The sequence below is a fragment of the Myotis brandtii genome, unplaced genomic scaffold, assembly GCF_000412655.1.
Source record: "Myotis brandtii unplaced genomic scaffold, ASM41265v1 scaffold32, whole genome shotgun sequence".
NCBI classification, from domain to species: domain Eukaryota; kingdom Metazoa; phylum Chordata; class Mammalia; order Chiroptera; family Vespertilionidae; genus Myotis; species Myotis brandtii.
Window position 1 is genome coordinate 8538675 of NW_005362269.1, and position 15288 is coordinate 8553962.

At 50.7% G+C, this 15288-nt stretch overlaps 2 protein-coding genes across 2 annotated transcripts in view; one reads left to right on the forward strand and one right to left on the reverse strand.

Annotated features, from left to right (window-relative positions):
- Positions 1–2874, forward strand: part of FABP6 (fatty acid binding protein 6, ileal) — a 4452-nt gene extending 1578 nt beyond the window's left edge. Inside the window, exons 2-4 of the mRNA XM_005870559.2 lie at positions 4–179; positions 1405–1494; positions 2767–2874. Of these exons, the coding sequence (XP_005870621.1) occupies positions 4–179; positions 1405–1494; positions 2767–2820 (320 nt within the window). The 3' untranslated portion in view covers positions 2821–2874. The remainder of the gene's footprint in view (positions 1–3; positions 180–1404; positions 1495–2766) is intronic.
- Positions 2875–11195: 8321 nt separating this feature from the next.
- CCNJL (cyclin J-like) overlaps positions 11196–15288 on the reverse strand; it is a 49717-nt gene continuing 45624 nt past the window's right edge. The window contains exon 6 of the mRNA XM_005870560.2: positions 11196–13295. Coding sequence (XP_005870622.1) covers positions 12872–13295 — 424 coding nt within the window. The 3' untranslated portion in view covers positions 11196–12871. The remainder of the gene's footprint in view (positions 13296–15288) is intronic.

Consider the following 15288-nt stretch of genomic DNA (forward strand, 5'->3'; position numbering starts at 1 on the left):
CAGGGCTCCCCAGCGATGCAATTGAAAAGGGCCGTAATTTCAAGATTGTCACGGAGGTCCAGCAGGATGGGCAGAACTTCACCTGGTCCCAGCACTACCCCGGGGGCCACTCCATGACCAACAAGTTCACCATTGGCAAGGAGTGCGACATGGAGACCATGGGAGGCAAGAAGTTCAAGGTGAGAAGCCACTGGCCACTCCTCCCTTTTTCCTCAGGCTTCCAGCTAACTTCTGGGTCTCAAATATGTACCGTGGGGCTGCTCCCCAACTTGAGGTGTCTTTCTCTAGTCTAGTCTCCAGCAGTAAGAGCTTGAGTTCCTTGGCAGTTGACACACTCCTTGGTTTTACCAGCAATGCTACTGTCAATAATAAATAATATGATGATAATAGAATTTGTTAACATTTACTGAGCTTACTGTATGCCAGACACTTGCTGAATACTTCACACATTAATGCAGTTAATCCTATGAGGTCGCCACAATTATTAGCGATGGGGATGTTGGTCTGAGCCCTGGGATTAAACAGCTTGCCTGATCACACAGCAGGGACAGGCCTTCACACCCAGGCAGTCTGGCTCCAGGAAGCATAACTACGTTTTATGCTGCCTCCGGGTAGCCTAGAGTTGAAGTAGACCCTAGCCTAGAATCAGACTCACCTGGGTATGAAACTGTACTCTTAGGTAACAAAGAAGTGAAAGGTGGCTGGCTGGCTGCTCCCATCCTGCCCAGACTGGTCCCTCAGGTCCTCTACCCATTCTGGGTCCCCTCCGGAGCCCCCCAACCATGCCCATGAGTACTTTGCTCTTCAAGCTGCCATGTGAAGAATAAGTAGTCATCATATTCCTATTCTGCCACTTGGCTCTTCTAAAAATTTAACAATCTCTCACGATGTCTTTCTCTGTCAGTAGTACATATCAATTTGTTTTATTCTTTTTAATGGCTGCACGGTATCCTATGGTAGGGAAATGCTGTCATTTATTTAACACTCCCTCATCACTAGATATTTAGGTTATTTACCAGTGGGTAACCTAGGTTGGATATTTAGGTTGTTTACAGTCACAATCTGCAAGCAACACCCTTGGACAACATCATCCTCATAATGATGATCACAACTAACAGTGCCTGGCACTGTTCCAAACACTTTACATGTGTCATCTTAAATCACTTGCTCCTCACAATAGCTCTATGAAGTAGGTATAGTTACTAGCTCATGTTAGTGATGCACAACTGAGGCACAGCAAGGTTGAGTGAGTTGTGCAAGTGATCTGTATCTTTGGTTTATGTAAAGTAAATGAATTCCCAGAGAGGATTGCTGGGGTTGCAGAGAGGACCTTCACCCCTGAGGGTCTGGCCTGCATTTGGGGGCCTCTGCCCACTCACACTCAGTGTTATGCTTCCTTTCCAGGCCACTGTGCAGATGGAAGGCGGGAAGGTGGTGGTGGATTTCCCCAACTATCACCAGACCTCGGAGATCGTGGGTGGCAAGCTGGTGGAGGTGAGAGTCCTGCTGGGTCCTAGGGGGACTGGAGTGTTTTTCTGCCCCCGGCCATGGCCCCTGAGAGGCGGGCCTCTGAGCAGCTGGCTTTATAAGAACTTCCTGTGTGCCAGGCCTTGTGCTCTCATTTGATCTTCACAATAACCCTGGAAGGTAGGGATTTTTATCCCCATTTACAGGTGAGGAGACTGAGGCCTGGGGAGGCTAAATGATTAGCTGGCGGGCACATAGCTTTTATGAAGGCACATAGCTTTTATGATGAAGCCAGGATTTGTGACTCCGGTGCTCACACTCAGCGACCTCAGAGGCCCACGCCTGGAAGCCCATGGGACCTTCCTCGAGTGTCAATGAAGGGCAAGTCCAGGAGAACCCTGCCAGGACCAACACTCTGCTCCAGCTAGATCTTCTGATTTTTCGAGAGAGGCTGGAAATGTGCACTTCTTTGTGAAATCTCCAGATTAAATGTTGACAACTAATGAAACGTTTGTTTTTTTTTAATCCTGGCAGGGCCAACACACACACCTGGGGGAACTGACCCCTCCTGTACTCGGTGCTCTGTAAACACAGGTTGAAATGCTCTCCTGGGATGCCCTTCATCTCACTTCCATTTCTAGCCCCCACCCCCCAAAACTGGGGCTCCTCAATGTTCCCCAGGGGAGAGAAATGGAGGTGAAGTTAAGAGGAAAGCTTGCTGCTTTCCTGTGAAGAACATTAGAACAGCTGCTGACATGCACATCTTATGACAGCGTGTCTCCGTGGCCTTGAGCCCTGGCACTGCACACAGGGGCCTTCACTGAACAGTATCCTCTTGCCCGCCTCTTCCACAAAACCTTATGCTTCCTGAGGGCAGGGGCCACACCTGCCCATCACCAAGCACGGGTGCCCCACACATACCAAATGGTGCAGAGGTTGTGTGTGGCCTCTTGACCTTAGAGGTTCTCTAAACTTTTTTTCTCATCTGAACAATGGGGGCAACCTCACAGTGCTGCTGGGAGGTCTCAGTGGGGTGATGCAAGGGAAGTGACTGGCCTGGTGAACTGAAATGAACAAACAAGTGGAAAGTTATCCTGCAGAGTCATCTGCTTAGCACTTCTGCTACACTGAGTCTGCACAGTGATTCGTGTAACAACTTGAAAAACAGGCCCAGAGAAGTGGTGCAACTGAGTCATTTCTACTCCGAGCTGGGACTGGAGGCTGGTCTTCTGTCAGCTGTGCCCCATGGTCACCCTGGGATCCCTGCATTGATGCCCTCTGTTCCGCTTTTTCTTTCAGATCTCCACCATCGGAGGCGTGACCTATGAGCGTGTGAGCAAGAGGCTGGCCTGAGCAAGCAGGCAGGGCTCCGAGGGGCTCCAGAGCCTACAATAAAGCTGGTCCAAGAGTGGACATTCTGCTCACTCCAGATCCTCTCTGTCTTTGTTTTCTGGAGTCCTGGGGGTAGTTTCTGGCTGGGGGAGGGTGGGAAACCCTTGAGGATGGGTACACAGGCCAGACCTTGGCCCTGAGATCCCTGTGGGACCTGTGTCGTGGCAGAGGGAGCCTTGTGTGTGGACTGGATACTCCTGAGCAGGGGTCGTCAAACTTTTTAAACGGGGCCAGTTCACTGTCCCTCAGACCGTTGGAGGGCCGGACTATAGTTAAAAAAAAAACTATGAACAAATTCCTATGCACACTGCACATATCTTATTTTGAAGTAAAAAAACAAAACGGGAACAAATACAATATTTGTATTTGCATGTGGCCCGCGGGCCGTAGTTTGAGGACCCCTGCAAGAAGCCAAAGGCAGTGCTCAAGAAGCACCCTTCTGTGGACCCCACACACCACTCTGCTACCCACCACTGTGTGGGTGGAGATAATCCACCTGGGAGGGGTGACACACTGACTCTGAGATGGGCCACAGGACAAGCATATCAGAATTGGTGTGTGTGTGTGGGAAGGGGGGGGGGGCAGGGAGGGGGAGGAATGGCATTTCCAGGAAAGGTCCCTGCTGCTCGGCTACAAGGCTGCACAACACATCCCTGGCTCTGCCGCTAACTTCCTTTGGGCCTCAGTTTACCTACTGGTACAAAGGGGGGCCAGAAGAACCCGTGAGAGACTGAGGAAAAATGATGGCCCATGAGTTGGCAAAGGGGCAATGAGAGTGACAGGAAGGGACGGGGGTGTCATGGTCTGGACTAGCAGCTTGGGCAGTGGTGCCTGGGAGACACTGAGAGGCTGTGGTGGGCTGGGGAAGGTGGTCAGGGGGTCACTCCGACCCCCTGGCGGGTGCCTGAAGCCTGGAGTCAGGGAGGGTGCTGAGGCAGCATTTGGATTGAGCAGATGTCACTGCCTGGTGACTGCGTTCGCCAGGCCCTGGGAGTGGGAAAGGGAGGCCTGCTGGCCTCGGGCAAGATAATCCCTAACCCAGGGCACGGAAGGGCCTTTCCTGCTCTTCCACCTCCTGGGAGTGGCGCCACATCTGGGTACCGCCTTGATCCCTTCTTAACCCCGTGTTTTTCCGCACAACAATTCACCTATTTGTACTACAATGAAAACTGTATGTCACTTCCACACATGAAAAGCCAATGTCATTTGCCATAAAGAAAACTATTTAAAAACACTGATGTTGACTACAAGTTTGGTTCTCTTGCCTGCTCACAGCCCTGAGCTGGGACCTCCCTTTGGGAGCAGGGTGAGCGAGACGTCAAGTTACAGGAGCACGGAGCGGAGTTGCCCAATGAGTCCTATTGCCAGACCCTTAAGAGAGAAGAATGACAGTCCCCCACCTTATGCCTAGACCCCTGACGTGGATGCCTGAGACTGCACAGCACCAAACCTAGATGTACTGCTTATTCCCATACGTAAAGTTTAAGTTATGCGCTAGCCAGTGGTTGGCAAACTGCGGCTCGGCAAACCGCGGCTCGCGAGCTACATGCGGCTCTTTGGCCCCTTGAGTGTGGCTCTTCCACAAAATACCGACTTCTGCGCATGGGCCACGAAGTTTCAATTGCACTGTAGTGCGTGCCCGCAGGTGGTATTTTGTGGAAGAGTCACACTCAAGGGGCCAAAGAGCCGCATGTGGCTCACGAGCCGTGGTTTGCCCACCACGGCCCTACCCGGTTTGGCACAGTGGATAGAGCGTCGGCCTGCGGACCCAAGGGTCCCAGGTTCAATTCCGGATAGAGAGTCGGCCTGCGGACCCAAGGGTCCCGGGTTCGATTCCGGTCAAGGGCACGCACCTCGGTTGCAGGCTCCTCCCCAACCCGGACCCTCATCAGGGCTCGTGCAGGAGGCAACCAATCGATGCGTTTCTCTCACATCAATGTTTCTCTCTGTTTTTCCCTCTCTTCCACTCTCCCTAAAGATCAATGGAAAAATAGCCCCGGGTGAGGATTAAAACACATAATAGAATAACATTGTTTTCTAAAAAAAGTTTAATTTACAAATTAGGCACAGTAAGAGATTAATAATAATTAAACAGGACGCTTATAACAATATACTGTAATAAAAGTTATGCGAATGTGGTGTCTCTCCCTCTCTCAACATGTCTCCTTGTGGACTGGACTCACCTTCTCGTGACGATGCCGCATGACATCACGCGCTGACATCACGCGATGCGGTGAGTGACGTAGGCTGTGGCGTAGCGTTAGGCAGCGACTGACCTCCTGACGACACGGAACTTCGGTGGCGAGTCCAAACTGCCAGCATCACCATTCTTGAGCTTCGGGGCCATGACAAGTAAAATAAAGAGGACCTGAACCTAAGTACCGTCTCTGCTCCCGAGACAGACGACCTGAGAGCCAAGACGGCTCCTGCGGCTGCGTGAAGGGCGGGCGCTGCAGCGACGGCGCGGGAAGAAGGGCTGAGTCACGTTCTCGCCGGAGCCAGTGGGCCTCGCGAGATCTCAGCCCGCTACTCAGGATGGCCCGCAATTTAAAACAAGAATTGTTTGTTTCTGGAGTTTTTCATGGACTATTTTTGGAGGTGGTGGACCATGGGGTAACCAATACTGTGGGAAGGGAAACTGCGGATAAGGAACTGTTTTACTAAATAACTATAAGAGTTGAATTACCGCCCAGCTGGCGTGGCTCAGTGGTTGAGCACCCACCTATGAACCAGGAGGTCACGGGTGGATTCGGGGTCAGGGCACATGCCCGGGTTATGGCTCGATCCCCAGTAGGGGCCGTGCAGGAGGCAGCCGATGGATGAGTCTCTCTCATCATTGATATTTCTATCTCGCTCTCCCTTTCCCTTCCTCTCTGAAAACAATAAAAAATATATATATATTTTAAAAAACCTAAGTAGAAAAAAGAAAGAGTTGAATTATCTAAATTACCTTGAATATACAAGTCTCACATATGGGGCATATGAAATAAGGGTCTGTGCATACATCAGGTGCTTAGTAAGTGCTGCTTGACCTAACATCCTTGCAGCCCGTGTAGTCTACAGCCTGTAATCTCGGGGGCCAACCTCGGCCTGGACAGAGGGCACGGCCTACCCCACTGACAGTCACCCCTCGCCTCCTCCCTCCTCCTGCCCTGAAGCTTGTTTATCTTTCCAAGAACAGTACTCAGCCTGCCCCACCCACCCACCACGCCAGGACCCCATGAATTCCATCATTTTGCCAAGACTTATTGTTAATTAACGGAACCAGGTAAGCATTAAATTAAACTAGCAGTGCGGACGTTTCCCCTCCAGACTGAATAATTACTCATAATGACCTTGGATAATAAAGTCTCTAAATAACAGCGAGTTAACCATAATTGGGCTAAAAATGGAGAGATTGTTTTTACCTTGGAAACTGATTCAAGAACAAATTCAAATTATTGGCAGGGAAGACATTCTTAAATCAGTGTTGTTACAGATTCACACACTCATGGAATAGCAGGACCTCAGAGCTCACCTAGTGTACACTCTGCTTCACAGATATGGCAACCAAGGCTCAGAGAGGGAAAGAAATTCATCTGAGGTCACACAGCAGAGAGTGAGTCTCTGTGAGTAATGTGCAGTTGGGGATCGCTGGCTGATGAAGGCTAGTTTCTGGGTCCAGCTCACGAGGGTAAATGGAATGAGGTGAGTAAAGTGCCCATTTTGCTCACATCTTGGCAGAGAGCCAGTAGAAGGGACGGTGGTTAAGAGCTTCGATGCTGGAGTCGCATTGCTGGGGTTTGAATCCCTCTTCTAGCACCCAGAAGCTGTGTCACCTTTGGGTAAGTTCATGTGAGGTGAGTAAAGTGTCCATTTTGCTCACACCTTGGCAGAGAGCCAGTAGAAGGGATGGTGGTTAAGAGCTTCGATGCTAGAGTCGCATTGCTGGGGTTCGAATCCCTAACCCTAACCCTAATCCCTCTTTTAGCACCCAGAAGCTGTGTCACCTTTGGGTAAGTTCATCCATTTCTTAGAGCCTCAATTTCCTCACCTGTAAATGGGGATAATAACTGTATTTACCTAATAAAGTGGTCATGCTACAAACTCACTAAAGAGTAGCTGCTGCCACCACAACCACCATCATCTCCATTATCACCATCATTCTCAAGCTGGTGTGATGAAAGGTTTAGGAATGCCTCTTCCATTACTTGTGAGGCACATGGGCAAGCCACTGGGTTGCTCAGAGTCCTATCTTGTCCATGTGTAAAGTGGACTAATCAGACCTTCCCTTGGAAAACAGAGGATTTGCAAGGATAAAGGGTAAACATCCATGCTAGTGGCTTCCAATGTTAGAGGAGCTTCATCATTTTGCTGTGCTGTTTAAGATTTTGTAATGACTCTCCACTCAGTTCGGGTACCCTTTACCCAGGCTCTTTATGACCTTCACCCTGACCTTGGGAGCCACCTCTTCCACTCTGCCAAGGCAACCACATTCCTCCTGACAAGATCATCTAGTGAACAGGGAACTGCCCAAAGCATTTTTATAGGTCACCACTAGGTGGCACTCCACCACGCACCTGCTGCCTATGGACACCAAGATGCAAGTGTATTTTGGGGACTGGGGGTAGGGGTCTATAAAGGGGATCAAGCTGTGAAATCCTAGGTGATTGGGCCTTGGTGCTGGTGTGTATGTGCTATTTTGGGGTAACAAGGCATTGAAGGCCATATGGCTCGCCTGTCAGGCATATCTAAGTGTGAAACCCACTCCCACCACTTGCCCATGGTGAGACCTTGAGCCTCCCTGAACCTCAGGATCCTCATCTGGAAAATGGTGTTAACTCTAGTTCCTGGTGTTGTGAGGGCAAAATAAGAGTAGGGGGAATAAGAGAGCACGAGGGAAGTGTCATGTATAGGGCCTAGAACATAGTAAGTGCTCAGTAAACAGATATTAAGGGCCCTCCTTGGTTGGTTCTATGAGAGGATGGGCACAAAGAGGGTCAGAGCTTTTAGAGCAAACCTGGCTGTGCATGTGCTATCTCCTGTTAAAAGGATAGCCCAAGCCCTACCCTAGACCTGCTGAAATCAAGCTCTTTAAGGTACAAAGGCCAGGGAGCTATCATTGTGAATTGCTCCTCAGCCAGGCACGACCTTGAGACTGTCCTAGTTTCAACCCTTCCATTTCGCAGATGGAAAAACTGAGACCTAGAAAAGGGAAACGACCTGCCCCCGTCCACACAGCTATGGAGTAGCAGAAGGCCTGACTCCCTGTATATCCTGCCTGTTGTGTCTCTGGCAAGGTCGGGGGCTTGAAGCACTTGGGCAGAGCTGGCCCAGCAGACGGCTGACCACTTGAGTTCATCTTCCTTCAAAGCTAGAGCTGAGTTGGAAGGAGATGAAGCTCAGAGGCTCACCTGAGCCCCTAAAAGGAGGAGCCCATTTATTCACAATATGTCTCATAGAACTCACTGTTGAATAATGATACCATATATTCCATGCGTTCTTACCATAAACCTGAAGTGAAGGCTGATAACCTTCCTGACTGACAAATGAGACAGAGGCTTAGAGTGGAGAGGTGCTATTTCTCAAGTTCAACTAGCTAAGAGTGGACAAACTCAGACCTTCCCCTTCTCGGGCCCAATGTTCTTGTCCATATAGTACTAGATGTTGCAAGCTTCTAGCCAAGAACCACTCTAACCTACAACATATTATATTGGTCTTCTATTGCGTTAAAATGTTTTTTTTTTAATTTAAGTTTTAAATTAAATGAAAAATTTAGATTTCCTAGGAAGTGCAGACTTCCAGTTTTCCTGGAAATCTGAGGGTTTGGCAACACAAAGCTTACATCCCTGAAAGGTACTATTGTCCACAGCTGAGTAGAAGCCGTATCCTCTAGATTAGGGGTGGGGAACCTTTTTTCTGACAAGGGCCATTTGGATATCCTCTAGATTAGGGGTGGGGAAACTTTTTTTCTGCCAAGGGCCATTAGGTTTATAACTTAATTCGTGGGCCATACAAAATTATCAACTTAAAAGTTAGCCTGCTATATTTGGTCAAGCATTTAATTAACTCACTCCTAATGCCTTGGCAGAGCCAGACCAAATGATTTTGAGGGCCTTATATGGCCTGAGGGCTGCACGTTCCCCACCCCTGCTCTACAGGGACACTGGCTTCAACACTCCCCACCACTATGATTCACTATGTTGCCTGCCTGGTCCTGGTGGGCATTTGGACTTAAGACTCCTGTCAAATGCTATGGCCTTTCTGCTGAAATTCAAGTCACAAGGTCTTCCCTGCAGAACAGAGAATGTGGTGATGGGGGCTGGTAAGATTCTTTTTCAGGTACTCGGTCCCCTTCATAGACAGGGCTCGGGAACCCTTCCCAGATCACAGCCTATTGGGGGCAGACCGATGGAGCGTAGATCACAGCCTGTGGCAGATGTGCAAGAACCAATGTTTCTGCATTTCTGTCTGCTGGTGAGCACGCTCTGAGCGAACGCCTGCCACTCTGTAAGCCAGGAGCACGAACACCAGGCAACCCTTCTCTTTTATGAACCCATATCCATTATTCTGTCATGTCTTCCCACCCGGTGAGTGGGACTGCTACGGAGTCTTTCACTCATTCAAAACCCTTGAGGCACCACGGGGCACCTCCAGACTGCCTGGGTTTGAATTATGGCTCCTTCCCTCACCACTGCTGTCCTTAGGCAAATAACCTCTCCTTGCCCCACTTTCTGACCTGTAAAATACAGCTAATAAAGTTCCAGCCTTCTAGGGTTACTAGGATGATTATAGGAAAGGCCAGCAAAGTCCCTAGCACAATAAATGCTCAATAATGCCAGCTGCCCAACCTATGGGGGAAAGCGGGGGGTGAGAGGGTAAGGGCATGTGCTGGGGAGGGGGAGGAGAGCGGCTGGGGAGAGGTCAATGGGGGGAAAAGGAGACCCATGTAATACTTTAAACAATAAAGAATTTAAATTTAAAAAATGCCAGCTGCTATGATTAGTGCTGCCATCACCAGACAATGATACTCTATATCAGTGATGGCGAACCTATGACACGCGTGTCAGAGGTGACACATGAACTCATTTTTTTGGTTGATTTTTCTTTGTTAAATGGCATTTAAATATATAAAATAAATATCAAAAATATAAGTCTTTGTTTTACTATGGTATGGGGGGAAAAGGAGATCCATGTAATACTTTAAACAATAAAGAATTTAAATTAAAGAATGCCAGTTGCTATGATTAGTGCCACCATCACCAGGCAATGATACTCTATTCTATTGGAGGTAGATAGCTTAGGACACAACCATCAACCAAGTAAACATTTTTAACAAGATCATTTCAGAAGCTTTTACAGTGAAGAAAATAAAAGGGGATAATGATAGAGTGATTGGGGGGGTATTACAAGAGACCTCTTTGGGAGGTGACATAGGAGTTGAAGTTTCTCAACCTTGGCTCTACTGTCATTTTGGGGCCAGATAATTCTTTATTGTGGGGGCTGTCCTGTGCGTGGTAAGATGTTGAGCAGCATCCTCAGCCTCTACTTGCTAAATGCCAGCCATGCCCCTTCTCCAATTGTGACAACCAAAAAAATATCTCCCAACATTGCCCCATGTCCCCCAGGGAGCAAAAATGAGCCCTGCTGAGAATCCCTGAAACAAAGAAGAGAATTCGGATGTGAGAACAGGTGGCTTTGGAGAGATGGACATGGAACCAGGAGGACAGGGGGGAAGTACAACCTTGACATCGACCCTAAGCCGGGCATTTGCAAGGCTGAGCCAATTCCTTAAAATAAATCTCACTTGCTATATATATATATATCCCACGTTCAAAGGCTGTTAAAGGGAGGACGGGGGAAGTACAACCTTGACATTGATCCTAAGCCAGGCATTTGCAAGGCTGAGCCAATTCTTTAAAATAAATCTCACATTCAAAGGCTGTTAAATCGCGTTGTTTACCCATATCTTCAGAAAAAAATCACTTCTACTGTTGTAAACAACCTGCTTCCCTATTTATAATGCTCTGGGCCTCTAGCAACTTCAGTGCGAAATTATAGCTAATTTGCCTACAAACGTCAGGTGGTCATAATAATCTGGCCACTCAGTGTATAGGATTCTGTTTCTCCGGAGAACCCTGACTGATTCAGCGGTGGAGCCGGGGTGTCAAGCCTTACTCACTTCAGCTGCCCAAGTCCCCAGAGGGCCAGGCCCAGCTCCACAGGAGCCAGTGCTGCCGTGGCCCATCCCCCACAAGCTCTCAGCATGAGCGAGACACCCTCGGGGCTGATGTGGAAGGGAGTGGGGCGCAGCTGGCTGAGAGAAGAGGACGAGGAAGAGAACTTGGAGACCTAGAGCAGGTGATGTGTTTATTGCAAGACGCCTTTTTCCGGGGACCCCTCACAAGCCCCCAGCCGCAGAATAAACAGACACAATAACTTGGAATACAAACCAGTCGCACATAAATAGGAGGTTGGCAAAGGAAAAGGAGAAAAACAAATGAATGTGCAGTGTCCTATGCGAGTGTGACAACGTGGCAGCGCCACACCCACGTCCAGTCTCTTCTCGTCCCGCTTCCACGCGGAGGCTTTGTCCTGCTTGGAACATCACCTTCGGACCGACTCCGCAGCCGCCGTCCCGGCAGCCACCTGACGGGCAAGCGAGTCAACAAAACCGACCTGGGTTCTTCTTAAAAAACAAACAAACAAATGCTTCCGTGGTTCTTTGCACCTCCCAGTTCTGTTGGGTGAACAGTGTTCCCCGATCCCAGTCCAACAAAAACCACACACAACCACGACGAGTACCAGCCACGAGTCGGAATAAACACATATTGCACATGGCCATCAGAGTGGTCCTGAGAGCCCCTCGCGGCAGACACCCCAATACGGGCTTCTGATCCAACCGATCCTTTGCCTGTCACTGGTGGTTTCCTACACGCCCCCACCCCCGCTCCCCAAATCCAGCTGGCGTTAAGCACACATTCCACATTATTACCCTTTGCGATTAGCCACACTCAAGGACGATTAGCCACACTCAAGGACGAGGCTGGGTTAACCTCACGCACTCGAAGCAGGTAGAGGGAGGTGAGGATGTTGGCTCAAACCTTAGTCTACCTTTCAACTTTTACCTCTGGGTGGTTATTGAAGCTCTACAGGAGAACACAGCGTCCAAGGTGCGGACTCTTCTGGAACCGAGAGACGGGAAAGGGGCTCTCCCCAGCCCTACGCTTTTGCAAAGGAAGCTCTGCCGCTACCCTCGGGTCAGTCACCAGCCGGGGGTAAAAGGAACAGCCCGGGCGTGGGACAGGCAGTGCGGCAATCGGCATTGTTTTTCTCCTAGGGAATGTTCAAGTATCACAAAATCCCTGATACAGTATGTAAACAAGACTTCTTACTGAACAGAAAGCTAGGTCACTTCAGGAAGCAGCAGCATGTGAAATGTCTAAAAGGGCGAATAAGGTTTTAGGTTCGACATTGGAGGTGAGACAGCCGCGTATCGTGCCTCAGAAAGCAGACACTCGGGCATCTCACACACACACACACACACACACACACACACAGGCCCCGGCACGGAGCCAGGGAGACAAAAGCACCCGATCCGACATCTACCGGGGTCCCAAGAACATGTCCGGCTGCCCCATCTTCTTCTTCAGTGGTGTAGCTGCCATCGGCAAAGAATAAGGGAGTCTCTGATGCTAAACACGGGACCTGCCTGTGGACTGGTGTCTGCATCCAGCTCCCAGACTCCCGGCCTCTTACCGGGGGTTTCTCCATTCTCTGGGCCCTGCTCCAGGGGACGGCCCTGAGCCTCGCCCCTGCACCCCAGGCACGTGTGAAAGGCGTTTTCCAGAGGAATGCTCTTGGGTGAGGTATCTCACGGACCGTTTTGCTCTGGGTCCGTTTTCCTTACGAAGGGCAACGAGGCTCTGCGGGGATGGCCTCCCAGTCGCCTGGCTCCACTGAGCTCCCCTCATCAATGTCTTCTTCCTCTGCCTGGGTCTTCAAGGTCCCCCCTGGGCAGCCCAAGAGGGTCCTATCTGTCGAAACAGCCTGTGGGGAACACGTGGCTCCCGCTGAAGTAGCTGCCTCTGTAGGCGGTGGTGAGGCAGTGCCTGGGCTCGGCTGCGACGGCCATCTGCATGCTGAGGGACACGGGCAGGGGCACGGGGCACACGTCCAGAGGCTGGAGGGAGGGGTATGGGGAGTGGAGAGATGAACTTGTGCCCCCAGAGAGCAGGGTCCCCGAACAGTGGGCCTGCAGTGAGTCCCGATAGGCTAAGCACAGGTCCTGCACAGGCGTCTGGAACTGTGCCAGGGCCACAGGCGTGGGCTGGCCGAGGGCGGGGTAGGCAGGGGGCTGAAACAGCATCTGGGTTGGGGCTGGGGATGTGCCGGGCACCATGGCCAAGGCCTGGCTCTTGACCGTGACGGCATCCTTGAGGACGTTGTCATAGGCTCTGAAAGGGAAGGGCCTGGGTGAGACTCGGCGGTTAAAGGCAGACACCTGAGCGCCTCTACCTGCCTTGCTGAGTGGGATCTGCGTGCTGTTCCCGCCGGACCTTGCCCAGCCTGTGCTCACTGCCTCCAGCTTTGCCTCAGTGACCATCCGACTAACCCCAGACCTCAGCGTGGATCTACGTCTTATAAAAACCTCTTCTGACCCCTCAAAACTAGCCTCGCTGACCTGTAGCCCCTGCACTGCCCCTCCTCGCAGTTAACACTCCAGGTGATAACTTCCGGGTTACTACCTGGCCCCCCACCGTGCTGAGTGTGACCTCCAACAGGGAGGGCCCATCTGCTCCCACTCCCCCCTGCACACGCCTGGCACAGCGCCCACCGAGAGGGCAGAGCTCCCGGTGCTTAGATGAGCACTGCCTCTGCCTTCAAGGCCCTCCCGGCAGCTCCGTCCCAGCCAGGTCACTCCTGAGCTAGCAGACCCCAAGCAAGTTGCCCATGAGGCCTTAGTTTCTCCATCTGTGAAGGGGAATGTAAGAAAGGAGCCAATAGGGGCTGCAGCAGGTCTGAGAAGGGGGCCATCCCAGTGTGACAGCCATGAAGGGGCAGGGCTGGCGGCTAAGAATCCAGAGCACCTGACAGCACTCAGACCAGACCGCGTTCTCTGGCTTCAGCCCTGGCCACTGTGGCTTGATTGGTTGGGTGCACAAGGTTACCGGTCCCATTCGAATCAGGGCACATGCCCGGATTATGGGCTCAATCCCCAATAGGGGGCGTGCCTGAGGCAGCCGATTGATGTTCTGCTCTCGCATTGATGTTTCTCTCTCTGGGTCCCTCTCCCTTCCTCTCTCTCTAAAAATCAATAAAAAATATTTTAAAAAACAAACTAAAAAAACATAAAATAGAAGGCACAGGTTTTAAAACAAGGCCCGGGGCGTGAGAAACTAACATTTCAGAGGAATAAGACAAGGGCAGCTACTGGCAAAGCTTCCCACATGAGGAGACCAAGAAGTGACTCTTTAGGGACCTGGCCCCTCCCGGGTTCAATGGGGCTGTGCACATAGGAGATGCTGCCTCCTGTCAGGTGCAAGAGGGACTGGGTGCAGCCAGGTAGGACCTTTCTGTCCTATCTGTCCTCCTGAGGTCGCTCGCCACTGAGCTCTTCCACTCTGATGTCAGTTTCATGGTGCTGGGTCTACGATGCCTTTAAGCATCTTCTCTGACTCACTGAACGTTTTTCTCCCCAAGATTCCCAGGGATCCTTGCAAGGAAGTGGTGGCCTCTTACGTTAAGCCACTCTGGGCTTAGCTGTGGTTGGCTTTGTGGCCACATCTGAGAAAGCAACTTATAATGAGAGTCCCTGCATTTTGATCATCCATAAGGCTGACTGACACACTGGTACTCAGATCAAAGAGCCCAGACATGCACACAACCCCTCTTCTCCCTCACTCCTTGACCTTAAAGCTGCAAACCCAAAGCTAACCAAAATAAGAAGGACCAACTCCCCAAACCCCAATTCTATCAGGAGTCACCACGGCCCACATTACGTGAGACACTAGCAGGGAGACCCACCATAAGCCTCAGACTTCAGGAAATCGCCTGAACTGGGCCTCAGGACAGGTGGAACCTCAACATTTCAGAAACCCAGAAGGACTGGAGGGGAACTTACACCAGAAGGATTTCGATGCAGGTGCTGAGATGTTCCAGGGAGTAGTTTGAGATCCTCTGCAGGTCTCTGGTCCAGTAGGGAGAGAGCTGAAGGCAAATTCTAGAAGCCCCAACGCAGGCTGCAGCGACCACAGAAGGCTGGAATTTGTAGAAAATATGATCTGAAAGAGAATCAGAGGCAGTCAGCGTCATAAAGCCAAGCCTGGAAGCTGGGTGCCCTGCCTGCCTTGTGCCCCCTAAATCAGTAGACAAATGATTAGGTTCAAGGCTATTCACTGCTGTGACACACACACACACACTCTCTCTCTCTCTCTCTCTCTCTCTCTC